This window comes from Rhamphochromis sp. 'chilingali' (genome assembly GCF_963969265.1).
Source record: "Rhamphochromis sp. 'chilingali' genome assembly, chromosome: 1".
NCBI lineage: Eukaryota > Metazoa > Chordata > Actinopteri > Cichliformes > Cichlidae > Rhamphochromis > Rhamphochromis sp. 'chilingali'.
Window position 1 is genome coordinate 30,601,818 of NC_137929.1, and position 15,173 is coordinate 30,616,990.

The following is a 15,173-nucleotide window of genomic DNA, read 5'->3' on the forward strand; positions in this document are numbered from 1 at the left end:
CAATTTAATGTTCCAGGCCACCTTCACTGCTGATCTAACTCATCAGATCAGGACTGCTGTATCTCACTCCACCTGCTACTGTATTTACTGATTGTGCCACAGTCATTTATCAGTTCCAGTTGGTACTATATCACTCCAGGACACCCCTGACAGTGTTATTTGAATGACTTCCAGCTTGTCTCCAACGTTGTGTCCTTCCAGATACTTTTAGATGCCAACGCCGTTCAGTTTGGAGGCCTCCCGCTCGGCACCTACACAGCGTCGCCCAGGCAGGCCTCGCAGGAGCAGACCGTGTACGAGGTGTGCGTTTGTCCCAGTGGCAAGATCTACCTCTCTCCCGCAGAGAGCAGCTCCACCTGCCAGGCCATGAGCAACATCTGCCTCTGGAGCTGACCTGGGAGCAGCGGCGGTTGAGCGGAGACAGTTAGAACATCTGCTCTGGAGCTGCAGAGAGCGGGATGGGTCTCTCCAATGGTACAAATGACAGAGTGGGACACTGAGATGGAGCTGGTAAGAGAGACTGCAGTCAGGTCAGCACAGAAGCATCCAGGTTGCTACCTGCAGTGCGTTGAAGGAGGTCAGGACTCTTCCACCAGTGGAAGTCGCGGCGGCTCTCTGAAATCAGGAATATCCCACACGGAGAGGAGAGCCTCCATCTCCTTATTAGATTCAGAGGACACGACTTTTATTTTTCTACTCCAGGTTGAGTGCTGGCAGGCAGTGACTGTTTTTATGATAAGGAAGAAGAGGAGAGGTGGGGATGGATGAAACACAGGTGCCTTCAGCTTTAAATGGCTTCATTCTAAAACTGTCTGTGCAGCTGGAGTCAGACATTAGCTGTAATGGTAGAAAGTGGAGTAAGCACAATGATGTTTTTCCCTCTAAAAATCCCATAGACTGAATATAAAAGATGGACATAATCACTGCAAAGCCGCTAACAGGTGTGTGAAGCCTTGAGTGTAGCTTTTTGATGGTCACATCTTTGTTAGATCTAACAAACTGAGCAACACTGCACAAACATACAAAAAAAACTTGCTAACTACACGCATTACCCAGTTTGTCCTTGATGGCACCAATGGTGACGTTTGTTAAAGTAGCCCTGAAAATACTGATTGAGCCCAAAACATGACAGAAAATGGTTTAATGTGTTCATGAAGAGAGAAGTAGGATCATTTTCTCATACAGTCGAGCTTCTTTCGCAACAAGATGAGTCGCCCTCTGCTGGTCATTAAAGAAAATGCAGGTTTATCCATGTTTTATATGCAGTCTATGAAAAAATTTAGATTGTTTTTGTTTTTGAATGATCTCAATAGGTGGTGTGTGTTTGTTTTCTACTCTGTCAGAGGCTGTGTATTAAACTTGTTTCTGTGTGGCACTCATCGTTCTTGACATTTAACTATTCCCCGAGGTTCAGGTGGACAGATTTCCAAAGACTTCGCTCTCTAAGATAACTGTGACATGATGTACTACAACTTTAGCTGGAAGACCGTCTCATTGAGAGTACACGTTTGGAGCGTATATCACATATTATGTGATATTCATTGTGTTGAAAATTAAGTTTAGCTGAATCGAGGATAACTTAAACTACAAAGAATGAACATTATGTGATCAAAAGCTCCAGAACAGCAGGTCAATGGACCTTGTGGTAAGTGTTTCTTTGACATTTGTTCAATGACAGGGGAAAGTCCCCCGATTCTCGAGTACTACAGCGCCACCAGTAGGGCAGAAGTTGAAAGTGCATTTAAGTCGTACTTCACAAAAAAATTAGGTGTGGTTGGATAACTTGCATCAAGCCAATTTCAAAGCACCCTATTAAGTCAGTTTCTGCCATACTGAATGTTGTTAAAGCATTTAATACACCGGGCACGTTTGTTATTTTCCCCAAGTCAGCACCAAAGAAGGCACAGACCATCTTCAGATTAAGCCTCACAAAAGCTGAAATTAGTGGCAAAGTTGACAAACAAGCAAAGCCGTGTACCATCAAAGCTGCGATTAGTCTAAACTAAACTCCAGACAAATGCACGTTGGGTGACTTAGTGAATCAAAATTTGCTGTAGACGTGAGTGTGGATGGTTGTGTGTCTCTCTGTGTGTTTGCCCTCTAAGACAAACTGGTGACCTGCTCAAGGCGTGCCCCACCTTTCCTGCTATGACAGCTGGGATAGTCTCCAGCTTCCTGCGACCTTAAATTAAACAAGTGTTTAAGAACGTGGATGGATGGAAATGTATTTAATAGTCATCTCAAGGTATTTTATATAATGCATGCTGTACACCTTAACTGATATTCACTATCTTGCTTCTTTCTTTTTAGGTCTTGAGGCTCAGCTGGTACTCCAGCCTCCTCTTTCATACTGGTGGATGCTGTAGGTAATACTCAAGTACTACCAGACTTACAAAACTCCAAACTAACCCTTTAAGTTGCCGTGCACGTGTCATCTGTGTGGCCACTGCAGCTTTGTCCCACAGGGTGTGTGGTGCACGTTTAGCAATGACATGTGACAGACAAAAACCTAAATTATATTATTACATTTAATTTAAACATACCTGTTTATTTAAGGCCAGTAAATGATTTGCAGACTGTATTTAGGTTCTCTTCTCTCGTGTGAAATCTCTGGCTGAAGAAAACGAAAAGCCAGAGAAAGACACAACATGTTATCCACCAGTACTTTCATAGCTGTGATGCTTTAGCTTCTCTGCAAGTATCAGAATTCTTTCTGAATACATTTCTGCTGTCTGTTGCATTGCAGCTCTTTAACATTTTAGCCACATTTTCTTGCAGAAGGTTTGTGCATTTTCCACTCTGCATGAGAGACTATAGGGGCTTGTGTTATAGGGTGATGTCATGGTGCAAAGCCTCTATAGATTGGACGAATTACACCCAGAAAAATGCATAACGGCGCTGCACCCACCCGGTTAATCGGAGCCAGCCTAGAGTTTTATTCTTATAAATTGAGAGACAAAAAGGGAAGATTTTGGAGTACTTACGATGACACATCCAGTGAAGGGGGGAGGAAAAAAACGCCCTGCTTTTCCAGCCTGTGGCCTGGAGAGGAATGAACAGCAGTCTGAAAAAGCAGCAGAAATGATTCAAACCTGCCTTTTAACAGACGCCGCTACCTCTCTTTTTCATAATTCTCTCTGCCCGTAATGTTCGTCGTGCACGGGAGCAGGAGCATTATAAAACCTTTTTTCTCTGCCACAGGCAGTCTGAACAGAAGAGGCAGAGGAGAGTGTTTAAGGAGCAGGGTTAAGAGCTGATATTATCGAGCCCGCTGCTGTACATTCACGGCTGGGTGCACTTCACACGTTTTCTGCCTCTAATTAGGTCCAAAGTTGCCATCAAGGAACCCGATTGGTGTCGCAGGAACTCTGTGGCTGCTGTATTTTAAAGTCTCGCTTTTCAAGAGGGGCTCTGCGGCAAGCAGGTAGTTAGACGATTCACACAATTAACACCGCAGGCCCCTTCAGAAGTCGCATCAAATCTCCAAACTAATAACTCGTTCCCCTCCACCTGTAAGAATACATAAACCCCGTATGAAGGGAGTAGGGTGACAGGTGAGAGGAAATCTGTTCACATTGGGGAGTTGAGTGTTTTCGCTCCCAGCTAAAGACGGCCTCTTTGCATTTGTGATCATGCTGAAGCATTCATTTGACTCAAACACGCACCATATGCTTAAGACCTCTGAGAGTATCCCTGCTTTGGATTCACACCTTCATATGCATATCAGTTAAGAAGCTCAGTGTGGGTATTTGTTTCTGATCCCAAAGGGAGGGGGAGGCTTGATTGTTTGGCGTGCCGAGCCAGAAAAAGTTCAGATTTTGTGCTTCTGTTCAGATCTGTCCAATTCATACACCTGTTCAGAGCTTTTGCTGATGAGATGCCATGTTGTTAAAATGCCAGCTTTTTTTCTTCGTCTTCTTCGTGCACGTGGCTCTCTATTCACAGGTTGAACGCATCTTGCCAAGCTTTCTGTTTCACTCCTGTCTTTGAGTAAAATATTAAGCACACTCGTAGCACGATGCGATAGATTTGTAGAGCACTATACCTGCAGTCACCCACGTAACAAAATGACTCAAAATTGAGGCTGCAAAGAAAAGTCAGTAACACAAAACCGTGGTGTTTATTAGAGTGGGTGTGTATTAATGTTTCCAGTGGAGAAAGCATGTTTAATGGTGGCAAATGTTGAAGCTGCTGTAGCTCCAGGTGCTACAAAGGAGGTGTGTGGTCCATGATTGTAACTCCATGTGCCATAAGGGTGAATTTATAAAATATAATTTGTCAGGATTTTTTTCCAGGCTGGAACACCATTTACTTCTGGCTCACATTTTAATTCGCTTGATTTTGCTGCCATCTATTGGCTGATATAGGTCTCACATTTACAGCTCCCTGTTCAAAGCTGGATTACTGCCTGAACACAAAGGGCACATGTCCCGAGAGCCACTCCCACAGTTTACTGAGAGCTAATTATTTTTGATTTAGTTTACTGTAGACATATGCACTGATCACATATATTTAATTACGTAAGTCCTGCTCTAAATGTTCATCAAGAGCTCCATCTTATGTGCACATTTTCCAAGTTTGACATTTACCTACGTCCACACACCAGCGCAGTTTCCAAGAAAAATATAAATTAGTCTTCAATCCAGACGTAATTGTTTTCATCCCTTTTCTTTTACTTATCCTCATCAGGGTCATGGGCAGGCTGGGGCCTATCCCAGCTACCACAAGTGGGATACACCCTGGGCAGAAACGTGGATTTCAGTATTCTGATTTACCAAGATTTCTGCATCTCCTGGAATGGGCTCCATACAATTTTGGCACTTTGACTCATGTTTAGGGATGAACTGATCATGTTGGTCAAAGCGTCAGGTGACTTCACAGCAAAACAAAAGTTTAAGGCCGATTATGACAAAAGTTCAAGACATGAGCCAACAGGGTGAGTGGGTGCCCCATCACCATGGTGGTTAACACTGTTGCCTCACAGCAAGGTCTTGGGTTTGAATCCACTGGCTGATGAGTTTGCATGCTCTCCCCGTGTCTGGGTTGGTCTCTCATGACACTTAAGACTTCCTCCCAAAGTTCAAAAGTATGCAGGTGTAGCCTACCTCTCACCTCACAGCAGCAACAGTCTTCAGCACAACTACAACCCTGTATGGAATAACTGGAAGAAGACTGCTTTGACTCTTTAGTTGTCTCTACTTATGAGTTTGAAAAATGACATTTTGCTCTGATTTTGGTGTTCCACCGTTTTTCTTGTGTGTACCCGCTGTAAGGAAATCTTTTTAGCGAGATATTTTTCTGTTTCATTTTCACCTGTTTGGATTGCAGATGGTGTGATTTGTGTAAACAATGCCCTTCTGTAGGGGGGAGCTGGAATAGCCGTAAATGTGATGTCAAGATCAAGACCTGATTCACACAGATCTGGTCCACTTCTACACTTTCAATCACATCTGTAACAGGACACCCCACTACAAGCTTTCTCTAGAAAGGTCCATCTATGCCCCATGAAGTTAGTTCATATCTTTAAAAAGAAAAAGAAAAAGAAAGAAAAGGATGATGCAGGAGTCCAGAGTATAAAGAAACTTTAATTGTTGGATTAAGAACAACCGTCACAATTTGAGGACTTATATATTTTAAAAAAGAAATGTGCAATGGCATTTCAACCCTTGAGGTTTTTCATTTAAGACACGTTTCAGGTAAAAATAAACTAGGAGCACTGAAACCGCATAATGCTTGTGTTATACAGCTGTATTAAGCGTATAAGAATTATGGATGACCATAATGACTACAGATAATTTTGGAAAACCGGCTGACCACATGTTTAGGCTCTATATATTATTTAAGTATTTCGACATAAAACTTTAGGGATTCCTGCTGCTTAACATGTTTAAAAGAAATTATGTAATACTGTATTTGATGACCAATGTTACTTGCATCACTCAAAAATTGTCCACAGAACAACTTTTTAATTAACACTCAAATTTACTTATTTACTCAAACAGACTGGTGTGCTTAGCTGTAAGCCTGCTCTGCAGTCTTAGACTAATCCGCAGACTTTAAATAAACAAATATGTAAATTATATACTGTTTTTTTCTGAATACTAACATTTAAAATACATACCCAACCCTTCCATGTAAATTGTCAGACTGAAAATTTTGGCAACATGAAGCGTTTGTTAACATCTGGATTCATCACCTTACAATAACACGATATTTTCAGACATAACTTACCAGGTAATTTTACATAAAGCTATTACATCAGGAGAACCTGTAGATACTGTTGATTAGTCTGTACTGGACAAGAAGTATTTATTGAAAACAACATTCAGGCCAAGTAGCAGCTGGGTCTTCATTCAGTAGTCCCCTCTGTGGTCGGGGATGGGTTTCTAAGGACGTACTGTCCTTTGGCTTTTCTCGTTATGCCTGCAATAAAAACAAAACTACATTTGAGGTATGAGTCACTTAAATTTAGCAGTTTAAACACATAATCGCATTATAATCCTGCTATTTATGTGTTGGATAATTAAATAGCTTGCTCCTTTATGCCAGGGAATAAAGTTTTGAACTATTTCTTTAAACTCTTGGCCCATTTTCACACATTAAGTCTCATCCTGGCAAGATGGTGTCCCCAGGTGTCCTTTTCTTATGTAGCTTTCAGCAGGACACTTCCAGTAATCAGACTGACACTGACACTCTCTCACTACTTAAAGTACTCTGTTTGGTTCAGGTGAGAGAGCCGCCCGGGTAGAGCGAGCAGGAGGCAGCACAGTCAGAGCTGTGAAGTCTGGTATGAAAGGACTCACCTCACGTTCTAATCTGGCAGGTCATCAGCTCTCAGGGCAGATCTGGAAATACCCAAGCCTGCAGGAATCCTGTCCGGATACCTGACAGCGAGCTTGTTGTGATTCAGCTCAAAGCCCTGACGAGTGAACACAATACTAGTTTAGTGGGTGGAGGAGTAACCTGGGCACGTGACAAAGTATTCACCAAAATCACAGAGAGACGCGTGACCGTGTGATAAGAGTTACACATCAACAACGCATTCACAGCATGATCCAGACAGTTTCAGACGACTCAAACAAAAACTAGACAGACACAAGTGTAGAAAAAAAACTGGCCTAAGGAGATTAGGAAAGGGGGCACACATAAAGACGAACCCCTAAAATGCAAAATTCAGGGCTTGAAGCAGGGCAGATTTCTGACCCTGGAGATTGATGCACTTCTTTGCCTGCAGTCTGAATTTTTATTATTCATATTTAGTTGAATAGATAAATGACAAATTAAAACTCCTTTCATAAATTCAAGGGCTTTTGTAGCTTCGGTGTCTCAGGGAGTTAAAATTTAATGATACATTAAAGAATCTAATGCGGCCCCGCTTCCTGGATTTCCGCCAGACAGCCATCCTGCAAATTACAACAGCGACTGCCTCTCTGCAACTTCACAAACAGTACTATGGAATTACAACACAGTACCACAATAAAGGATGCACTTACATGAAAACGTCGGATTGCTTCATCACAATGTTCTTGTTTTGTATAGTTAACAAAGGCACATCGTTTGGCAGTCAAAACCTTGACGCTATAGACGACCCCGACCCTGCAGGACAGGAGTGTGTAAAAAAACAAAACAAAGTTACCATAAAAAGTGTCTCACTACACTACAGAGCTATTTACTTTTATTACATAACAAACCCTAGAACTCCACTACAGGCTCTTACTTGTTAAACAGGTTTGCAAGCATGGAGTCGGTTACTGGGAAATTCAGGTTTCCCACCCAAACTGGAAACAGCTCCCTGTTGAAAGAAGACACCATTTAAAAAACAATATACGACCTATGCACAAGGTCTGTTTTGGGGATAGCTATACAATAATTTATAATATGCATAGTAAACAGTTTAAAAAAAAAAAAAGCCTAATGACTTTCTGCTCTAATGATTTCCTGGGATACACCGTCTAATTAAAGGTGAAAGAATACCAATAAAGTACCTTGTCTGTTGACTAATTAAATTTTGCAATTACAAAAACCGATTGAGAATCAGTTGTTGTTTTTTTTTATATTAACCTTCCTGTCTCGCCACATATACCCACGCTGCTTCTGCATCATGTAATCAATCCACCTGTTTACACTAGCTGTGGATGAAGTGGTGGTTATGAAGTTTGAGGCTGTGCCATTTGAGGTCATTATTATCCAATTGGAAACCAGTAAATCAGCAATAGTAACACAAAGGGCCATTTTTGAGTTAAAATATCAAACTCCGCTTTTGTTTTTTAGGCATAGATTCAATCCAAGTAGGGCTGCCACAAACAATTTTGATAGTCGACTAGTCACCGATTATTTTTGCGATTAGTCGACTAATCAGATCACGTACGTACTGATTAGTCGCTGTACGTTTTACGTCCATTGGATGTAAAACTACAGCTTATTGCACCAGCCTACATCTGCTCTTATATAACTATCATTAGCTTACAGCTTTAAGTGTTTAAGGTCTGTGCTAACTAAAAATAAAGACAAGATGATAGTTTATTAAATTTTAATGAAATTTGCAGATTGTTTCGGTGAAGTTTAATAAACTCCTTGCTATCTAAAATATAACAGGACACCGGAGTATATTCTCCAGCGTCTCACACTTCTGATAATCAGCTGTCTGCTTGATGTTTATTCAGCTGTGTAAAAACTATAACTTTAATCTCAGCCAAACCGATTTACTCAGGAACAAATAAAATACTAAAAAAGCCAAACAATAACATTAAGTTATCTAAGTGACTTATATATGTTTAACCTGAGTAGCGAAAGACGGCGGTGGGTTTGAAAACAATTAGCTGGGAGTCCGGTGTTCTCACGGACTCCAGTCAGCCTTGCTCCCGGCTAGCTATCGAGCTAGTGGGTAACAGACGTCTCCGAAAACGTCGGAGCACTTTTGAAAATATGTGGTGTCTTGATAAACTGAGCAGATATTTGAGGTTTACACAGCTACATTCTCGCCTGAAAATATGTTAAACGTTTATTTTGTGACCCAGAAAGAATAATAAGAGTAATATTAAAACTAACTAGCTGCCGCCATTGTTGGAAACTGAGCTATGAATTCTGGGACACAGCTTCTTCTTCTTCTGGGTTTAACGGCAGCTGGCATCCTTGTACATGCAGTGCTGCCATCTTCTGTTTCAGTCCGTTATTACACTCTTAAATCCTACTACTTATTCCTGCGTCTTTTGTGATCTTACAAAGCTTCAAACGACGCGTCGACTATTAAATTAGTCGTTGACGATTTTGATAGTCGACGTAATCGTGACTAGTCGACTCATCGTGGCAGCCCTAAATCCAAGCTGAGTGAGTGGCGTGCTTACGGTGTTCTCTCGCTTCATTAGTGGTGCCGCACGGGAACAGTAAGCAGAGAAATTAAAGGGCTCCTGGTGTACAACCTCAATCCCACATTGTTACTTCTGCAGTTATATTAGACTACATTTACTCCAAGAATTAATCTGTTGTGAAATCAAAACTAATGTATTTTGAGAACTTTAAGCCAAGAGTCCAGTCTGGATTTTTTTCCCCCACCATCACTTCAAAAGATCCTTCAATGTCCACTATAAACATTATCATGTTAAAAATGCAACATCTCAACCTTCCACGTAAGCACCCTGCGGTGAGAGTGAATCAGTACTCACAGTGATGGTCGATTAACGCCGTTGCTGGCCTTCATGGGCTGAGTAAGAATAGGCTTTGATTGACTCTGAGCAGCAGATGTATTCTGGACTGCGCCCAAAGGTTTGTTCATAAGTGTTTTTTTCAGCGCATCCTTGGACTGAGCAGGACGCACAGCGGCAGCAGGTGCAGCGATTGTGTTGGCTGAAAGGATTGGAGACACTCCAGTGACATTTGCTACTTGAACAGGTGGGAGAGAGCCGTTCGGAAGAGCTCCTGCACACAAAGATCAGCAATTAAACTGGATAAAAATACACAGTTAAACACATTTCGTCAGTTTAAGCCTAATATACAAGTGATACTCTCTGTGGATAATACACAGGTGGGCTACAAGAACAAAATACTTATTTCCACAACTGCGTGGAGTGAGAAACTCACCTGGTCGATCGTTTAACTTAGACAGCACTTCTAGTGCTTTTTTAACCGTCCCATGAATTATTAAAGCATTTGAGCTCTGCTCTCGAGTAAAACCGAACTCCTGAAGCAAAACAGAAACACACAGTAAGAAGCACATTCAAAAAAAAAAAGGCTCAGTCTTCATTTTCCCAACTTTCCCTCACAGCTGAAACCTCGAGCTGCAGGCCATTTTTCTCATCTCAACTATGAACATGTTAGCACTGTTTCTGGTTGGATTCAAGTACACAATGTAGTTACATGCATGTAGTGTGACTGCACCACTAAGCGCAGCTGCTACATACCATTAGCTGTGTTATCTGCACACGCATCAGCTCCTGCGCAGCTTCTGCACACGAACTGTCCAGTTTGAGAACTTCCGTGAAGGCCAGGGCAGCTTCCTCATACCTCTGAAACATTACGGACAGCAAGAACTTCAATTCAAAGTAAACCTGGGTTCAGATCAATTTGTTGCTTCACTAATTGGCCTAATTGCTGTCAGAACACTGAGTCAGAAAAAGTCTAATGCTTCTTTCTCAATAGTATCTACTCGACTCGACTGTTTCAGTTGCTCTCTGTTACAGTTGAGGATCACCTCAATGTGTGTGGGGTTGTTATAGCAACACGGCTGATGTCATCTGTATGTGAGGCGATAGTACACGGCTTTTTAAACGGACTTTGTGGAGCCATTTCCCTCATTGACAGGTTTCAGAACTGGCGCTCTCATGACTCATCAAGTGACGTGACTGACTGGCCAATCAGTGGCACGCGATCTCTTCAGGTCACATTCTCAGATTGACTCAGCTCACTTGGAACCCCGACCGAGTAGGAAAAAAAGTTCCTGGTTCCAGGTATTACTACGTAATGGAAAACCCTGAAAACTGAGTTGAACTGAGCCGAGTTGGTCTTAGGGGAAAATAATGTGAACCTGTGCAACAACTGCAGTGATGCTGCAAACAAGGCGACATTGTCAAAGTCGCTGTAACCTGAACTGTAAACATTACAACCGCTGACGGGTCACATCCAGTATGTGCCGCTACACAGCCGACTGCAGCTGCATCAACAAGTTAAGACTAAGCTAACTTCCCTGTGACCAGCACTCAAATGTATGTCCCTTTATAATGTTTCTCATTGGTTGGAAAAATGTGTTGCTACTTTGGTTAAAGAGTGCTTTGTAACAAAGGACACTGTTGCACAAGAGTCTGCTCTTAAAATCAGAAACACACAGCATATTAAACATGACATGTGAGGGTTGCTAAGATTAGATAAAAGCTTTATTTTTACCTTTAGACCAGCCAGAGCTCTTCCCTTCCTATACAGGCCTTTATCCCAACCTGGACATATGCCAAGCGACAACTCTGCATCCATTAACGCCTTCTCGTATTCTTGCAACTTCTCAAAACAGAAGGACCGATTTCCAAATAGCCTGCGACAGATGCAAAGATGGCATTAAAGCTAGTGGTGCAAGTGAAATCACTGCTGTTACTTAAAGTGAGATGTTCTTACTTAAACTCTTTAGGGTTGTGCTTAATTGCATCTGTGAAATACTTCACAGCCATATTAAAGTCTCCAGCACTCGCATGCTTATTTCCAATGACTAGGGGAAAAAAAAAGGAAGATAAATATTTATTTTACGTATTCTTTAAAAGTCAAATCACCTCACTGAGAATTTATGTGAATGAATAATGACGAAACTTACCGGCAAGCTCTGTGCTTATTTTTACATGGTCTTCAAAGGAGGGAACGCTGGACGCAGCAGAGTCCTGCGTAGACAGCAAGAACAGAGTTTCAACCTTTAACGTGCACCAAAAGACACAATACAGCAGGTTTTACAGCTTTGTGGTCATTCTCCAGCGTTTCCTTCATCACTGCTGTTTTATCTAAGATGTTTAACTAACAGATGTGCACACATTTCATTTCTCTGCGGTGAGTTTCACACACCAACACACTTTCGTTTTGACATCTTAGTGAGGACATCTAATTGACATAATGCTTACCTAACCCTTAGCCTAAACCTAACCATAACCTAAATGTAGCCCTGACACTAAAACCACATTTTGAGTCTCAAAACTTCCTTCAAACCCGTGAGGAGAGGCACTTCTGTCCTCACATGTGACTGTTGGTCCACACAAATATAGTAAAATTCCAATTTTTGGTCCCAACAAAGACGTCTAAACGGGTACAAACACACACAAGTAAGAAGGAGGAAAAGCGTAGTTTCCATCTCCTACTTAACTCACTCGTATGGAGGAAACACTGCATCAATCTGATCTGTATGCGAGCTTCTTCACCTTCTTTGCAGCCTCCCGTTCTTCATGTGATTTTTCGGGGACTGTTTTGTATTCTTCTTTTTCTGGCATCTTCCTTTTCTCCTTCTTCTCCAGTTTGGGCTTCTGCTCCAGTTTATGCATGGCTATAAGAGCAGCTTTTCTCACAAAACTACTCGTCATATCAAGTTCCTTAAAAAGAGACGAGAAAAAAAATGTAATTGATGAACAGAAAGTGATATAATTTACAGCCAAATCTTATGCGATCATCTTTTCCTGTATTCAGTAAATTGGATTAAAAGAACAGTATCAGGTTAATGGCACTTTACACCATCAGGCATCAATCAGTGGTTCATTTTGAGAATGATATCCACTCTTAAAAGTGCTACCTCTGAGTCGCCTGAGTCGTTCTTGGAGTTGCCGTCTTCATCACTGGAAACGTCGCTACTGTCACTGCTGTCTGTATCTTTGGCTGAGGCCTGCGGTTTAACACTAGTATTGTTATTGGCTCTGTGTTCATCATTAACAGCTTCACCCTCCTCTGCATCATCTTTTCCCTGTAAAGCACAGAAGACAAGTTTGTGAAATAAGAGGACCGTTTCTTTTTTCGAAACGTGTTGCATAAAACAATCATCACCTCCTCGTTTTTTTCAGGGTTCAGCTTGTCCTTCTCCAGCTTCTCGAGACGTTTCCTTTCCTTCTGTTTCTGATCAACAAACACACGCAGTGAACATTACTCACACGGGCTGACATTTATTACCAATCACTTCATATTCAAGAAAGCAGGATTTACCCGTTTCTTAAGCCGCTTCTTCTCAGCTTTGTCTTTCATTTTTTTAGATTCTTCTAATAATCTGGCTTTTCTCTCAGCATCCTAAAGAAGCAGATTTGAATCATTTAGAGTCTGCAGCACAACTTCACATCAAAAAGAAAACGGTAAAACTAAACACTTACGTGCTCCTTTGTCTGAAATCTTAAAGGGGACGGGCAAGAAGAATTACGGGCTGAAGGGTATACAGGCTGATATACAGCGCTGGATGACCTCAGGCGGTTTGCAGGGTATCCATGGAAATCATGACTCCAACTACCGGTAACATAATCATCATTGCCTGGGTCGTCTAGATCGTCATCGTAGTCAATACCTGTAGGAACAACAAGTTTCATACAGTCACACAAATAAAGACCGACACACTCAAATGTGCACAGCAGACATGTTGCACAATATCTCCTTACCAAGAAGGCCACATCTTATTATTCTTTGCATATGAGGACGTCCTTCAAACATCCCTAAAACAGTTCTCTAAACAGGAGGGAGAGAGACAAAGAGATTTGAAAAGTATTCACAAACAGTCACGTACAGTCCTCGCTCGCAGCCTCTCCAGCCTTGAATTCTTACCCACATTCCACCTACATCTGGATCCCAGTATGATAAGTGTGGAGTATTCCCACAGCTGCTGAAAAACTGCACCACTGCCACTACTCAGCATGCCTCTGAGCTCCAGTAAGAATGCTGGCACTGAAAAGCACCATGTCCAAGAGTTTCACTTTCCTTTATCCAGAAGCTCTGAGTCACTGGATCAGCAGGCAAGCCCCTTTCTCTGGTCTTGCACTATAATAAATACACGTGAATGCAACAACAAAGCAGCCTGCATCTAATTTGGGGATGTGGAGCATATTCTCATACTGAATACTATCGTTTATTTTAGTCAGACTTATAGAAGAATCACTATAAGAGCTGTAATGTTGAGCACAAATGCAAATAGAAGGTTGGTGGGGCAACAACATGCCACTTAATGAAGAAATGTCACTAACCCAACAGATACGAAGACGGCACTTTTCCTTAGAATAATCCACGGACTGGTTTAGGATTTGTTATGGAGTCAATATATTATATTCGGAGCAGAAATGTCCAATTAAGACCACTTTGCACGTACAATACGAGATTATTACCTCAAATATCCGCCTCACTGTCACGCAAAAAAGCAAAGCGTGGTTTGTAATTCCTTGTAGACGGATTACTAATATCACTGTTTTCTAAACCATTTCACAGACATCCTGCTCACTGGTAAAACTGTGTTTAGATTTCCGTAAGAAGCAGCTGTGCACGTACAGCGTTTCTCTGAATACAGGATATGTACAGGAAGTGACACGGCGCAGTGTTTACATGTTTCCATTCAGCAAATTAGACTGTGCTGCTTTTACGGCCAACCTGCGAGGAACCCATTGATGATCTTAACACCTTACCCATCCGGTCCCCAGACCCATAAACTCCCCCCACGAAGTAAGAGCCAACACGCGGGGAGCTTTTCCACAAAGCGTAAGCTAACGCGCGCGTAAACTTTAAGGAAGAGAGCATACTTACGAACATATGAGGATCCGGAATCTCTGCAAAAGCAAACAAAAGAACAAAGAGCAATATAAATACAGTCGGTTCAATAACCAGGCTTTGGCTCCTCTCTACACAAACATGACTCCTACAAGCGAGCTAGCTTCGTAGCCACGTTAGCCAACAACTTTTTAAAAGACACAAAAAGCGCTTTCTTACCCTCCTCTTCTCTATAAATCTCCATGTTTACTAATATAAGTCCTGTCACGGCTTTACACACTCTCACGACGCAGTTAATTTCACCCTAAGTTTCATTACTAATGCTAATGTTAGCAGCCTCTAACTTTTGCTGCCAACATACTGGCGCGCTCCCTCTCGATCACTTTCAACATCGCGTGAACGCACACGAGCGGACGGGCGGGACTTGGCTTTTATTGAACGCATGCGCGCCGTCTTCCTGCCCCCTTCCCGGACACATGGATGACCTT

At 42.0% G+C, this 15,173-nt stretch overlaps 2 protein-coding genes across 4 annotated transcripts in view; one reads left to right on the top strand and one right to left on the bottom strand.

Moving 5' to 3' along the window:
• Window positions 1–6,147, top strand: part of LOC308400958 (zeta-sarcoglycan-like) — a 58,549-nt gene extending 52,402 nt beyond the window's left edge. Inside the window, exons 8-9 of one of the 2 annotated variants that reach the window (XR_013972455.1) lie at window positions 202–2,362; window positions 4,690–6,147. Coding sequence is in view for 1 of the 2 variants with exons in the window: in XM_080889023.1 (XP_080745149.1) it covers window positions 202–393 (192 nt within the window). In the remaining variant the exon portion in view is untranslated. Of the gene's footprint in view, window positions 1–201; window positions 2,395–4,689 lie in introns of those variants that run through there. The other variant, XM_080889023.1, reaches the window with a different exon arrangement.
• Window positions 5,566–15,083, bottom strand: LOC308400836 (uncharacterized protein). Of its 2 annotated transcripts, XM_080888836.1 has the most exons (19): window positions 14,905–15,064; window positions 14,722–14,744; window positions 13,756–13,968; window positions 13,593–13,659; window positions 13,314–13,501; window positions 13,153–13,233; window positions 12,997–13,065; window positions 12,749–12,916; window positions 12,384–12,551; window positions 11,792–11,855; window positions 11,599–11,689; window positions 11,377–11,518; window positions 10,398–10,502; window positions 10,078–10,177; window positions 9,663–9,915; window positions 7,718–7,792; window positions 7,494–7,596; window positions 6,804–6,919; window positions 5,566–6,423 (listed from the first exon to the last, which is right to left on the bottom strand). In XM_080888836.1, the coding sequence occupies exons 3-18, from the start codon at window positions 13,759–13,761 to the stop codon at window positions 6,812–6,814; spliced, it is 1,788 nt and encodes a 595-aa protein (XP_080744962.1). In that variant the 5' UTR covers window positions 13,762–13,968; window positions 14,722–14,744; window positions 14,905–15,064; the 3' UTR covers window positions 5,566–6,423; window positions 6,804–6,811. The 2 variants fall into 2 exon arrangements, with proteins under 2 accessions (XP_080744962.1, XP_080744961.1); XM_080888835.1 differs by lacking the exon at window positions 13,756–13,968 and having other exon boundaries at window positions 14,905–15,083.
• Window positions 15,084–15,173: the final 90 nt, after the last annotated feature.

Coding starts and splice junctions, on each gene's coding strand:
- LOC308400836 (XM_080888835.1), bottom strand. CDS start 14,929: ATGGAGATTTATAGAGAAGAGGAGG. Junction 11,690..11,791: donor AATAAGCACAGAGCTTGCCG/GTAAGTTTCGTC, acceptor TTTTTCCCCTAG/TCATTGGAAATAAGCATGCG. Junction 10,178..10,397: donor TGCAGATAACACAGCTAATG/GTATGTAGCAGC, acceptor GTTTTGCTTCAG/GAGTTCGGTTTTACTCGAGA.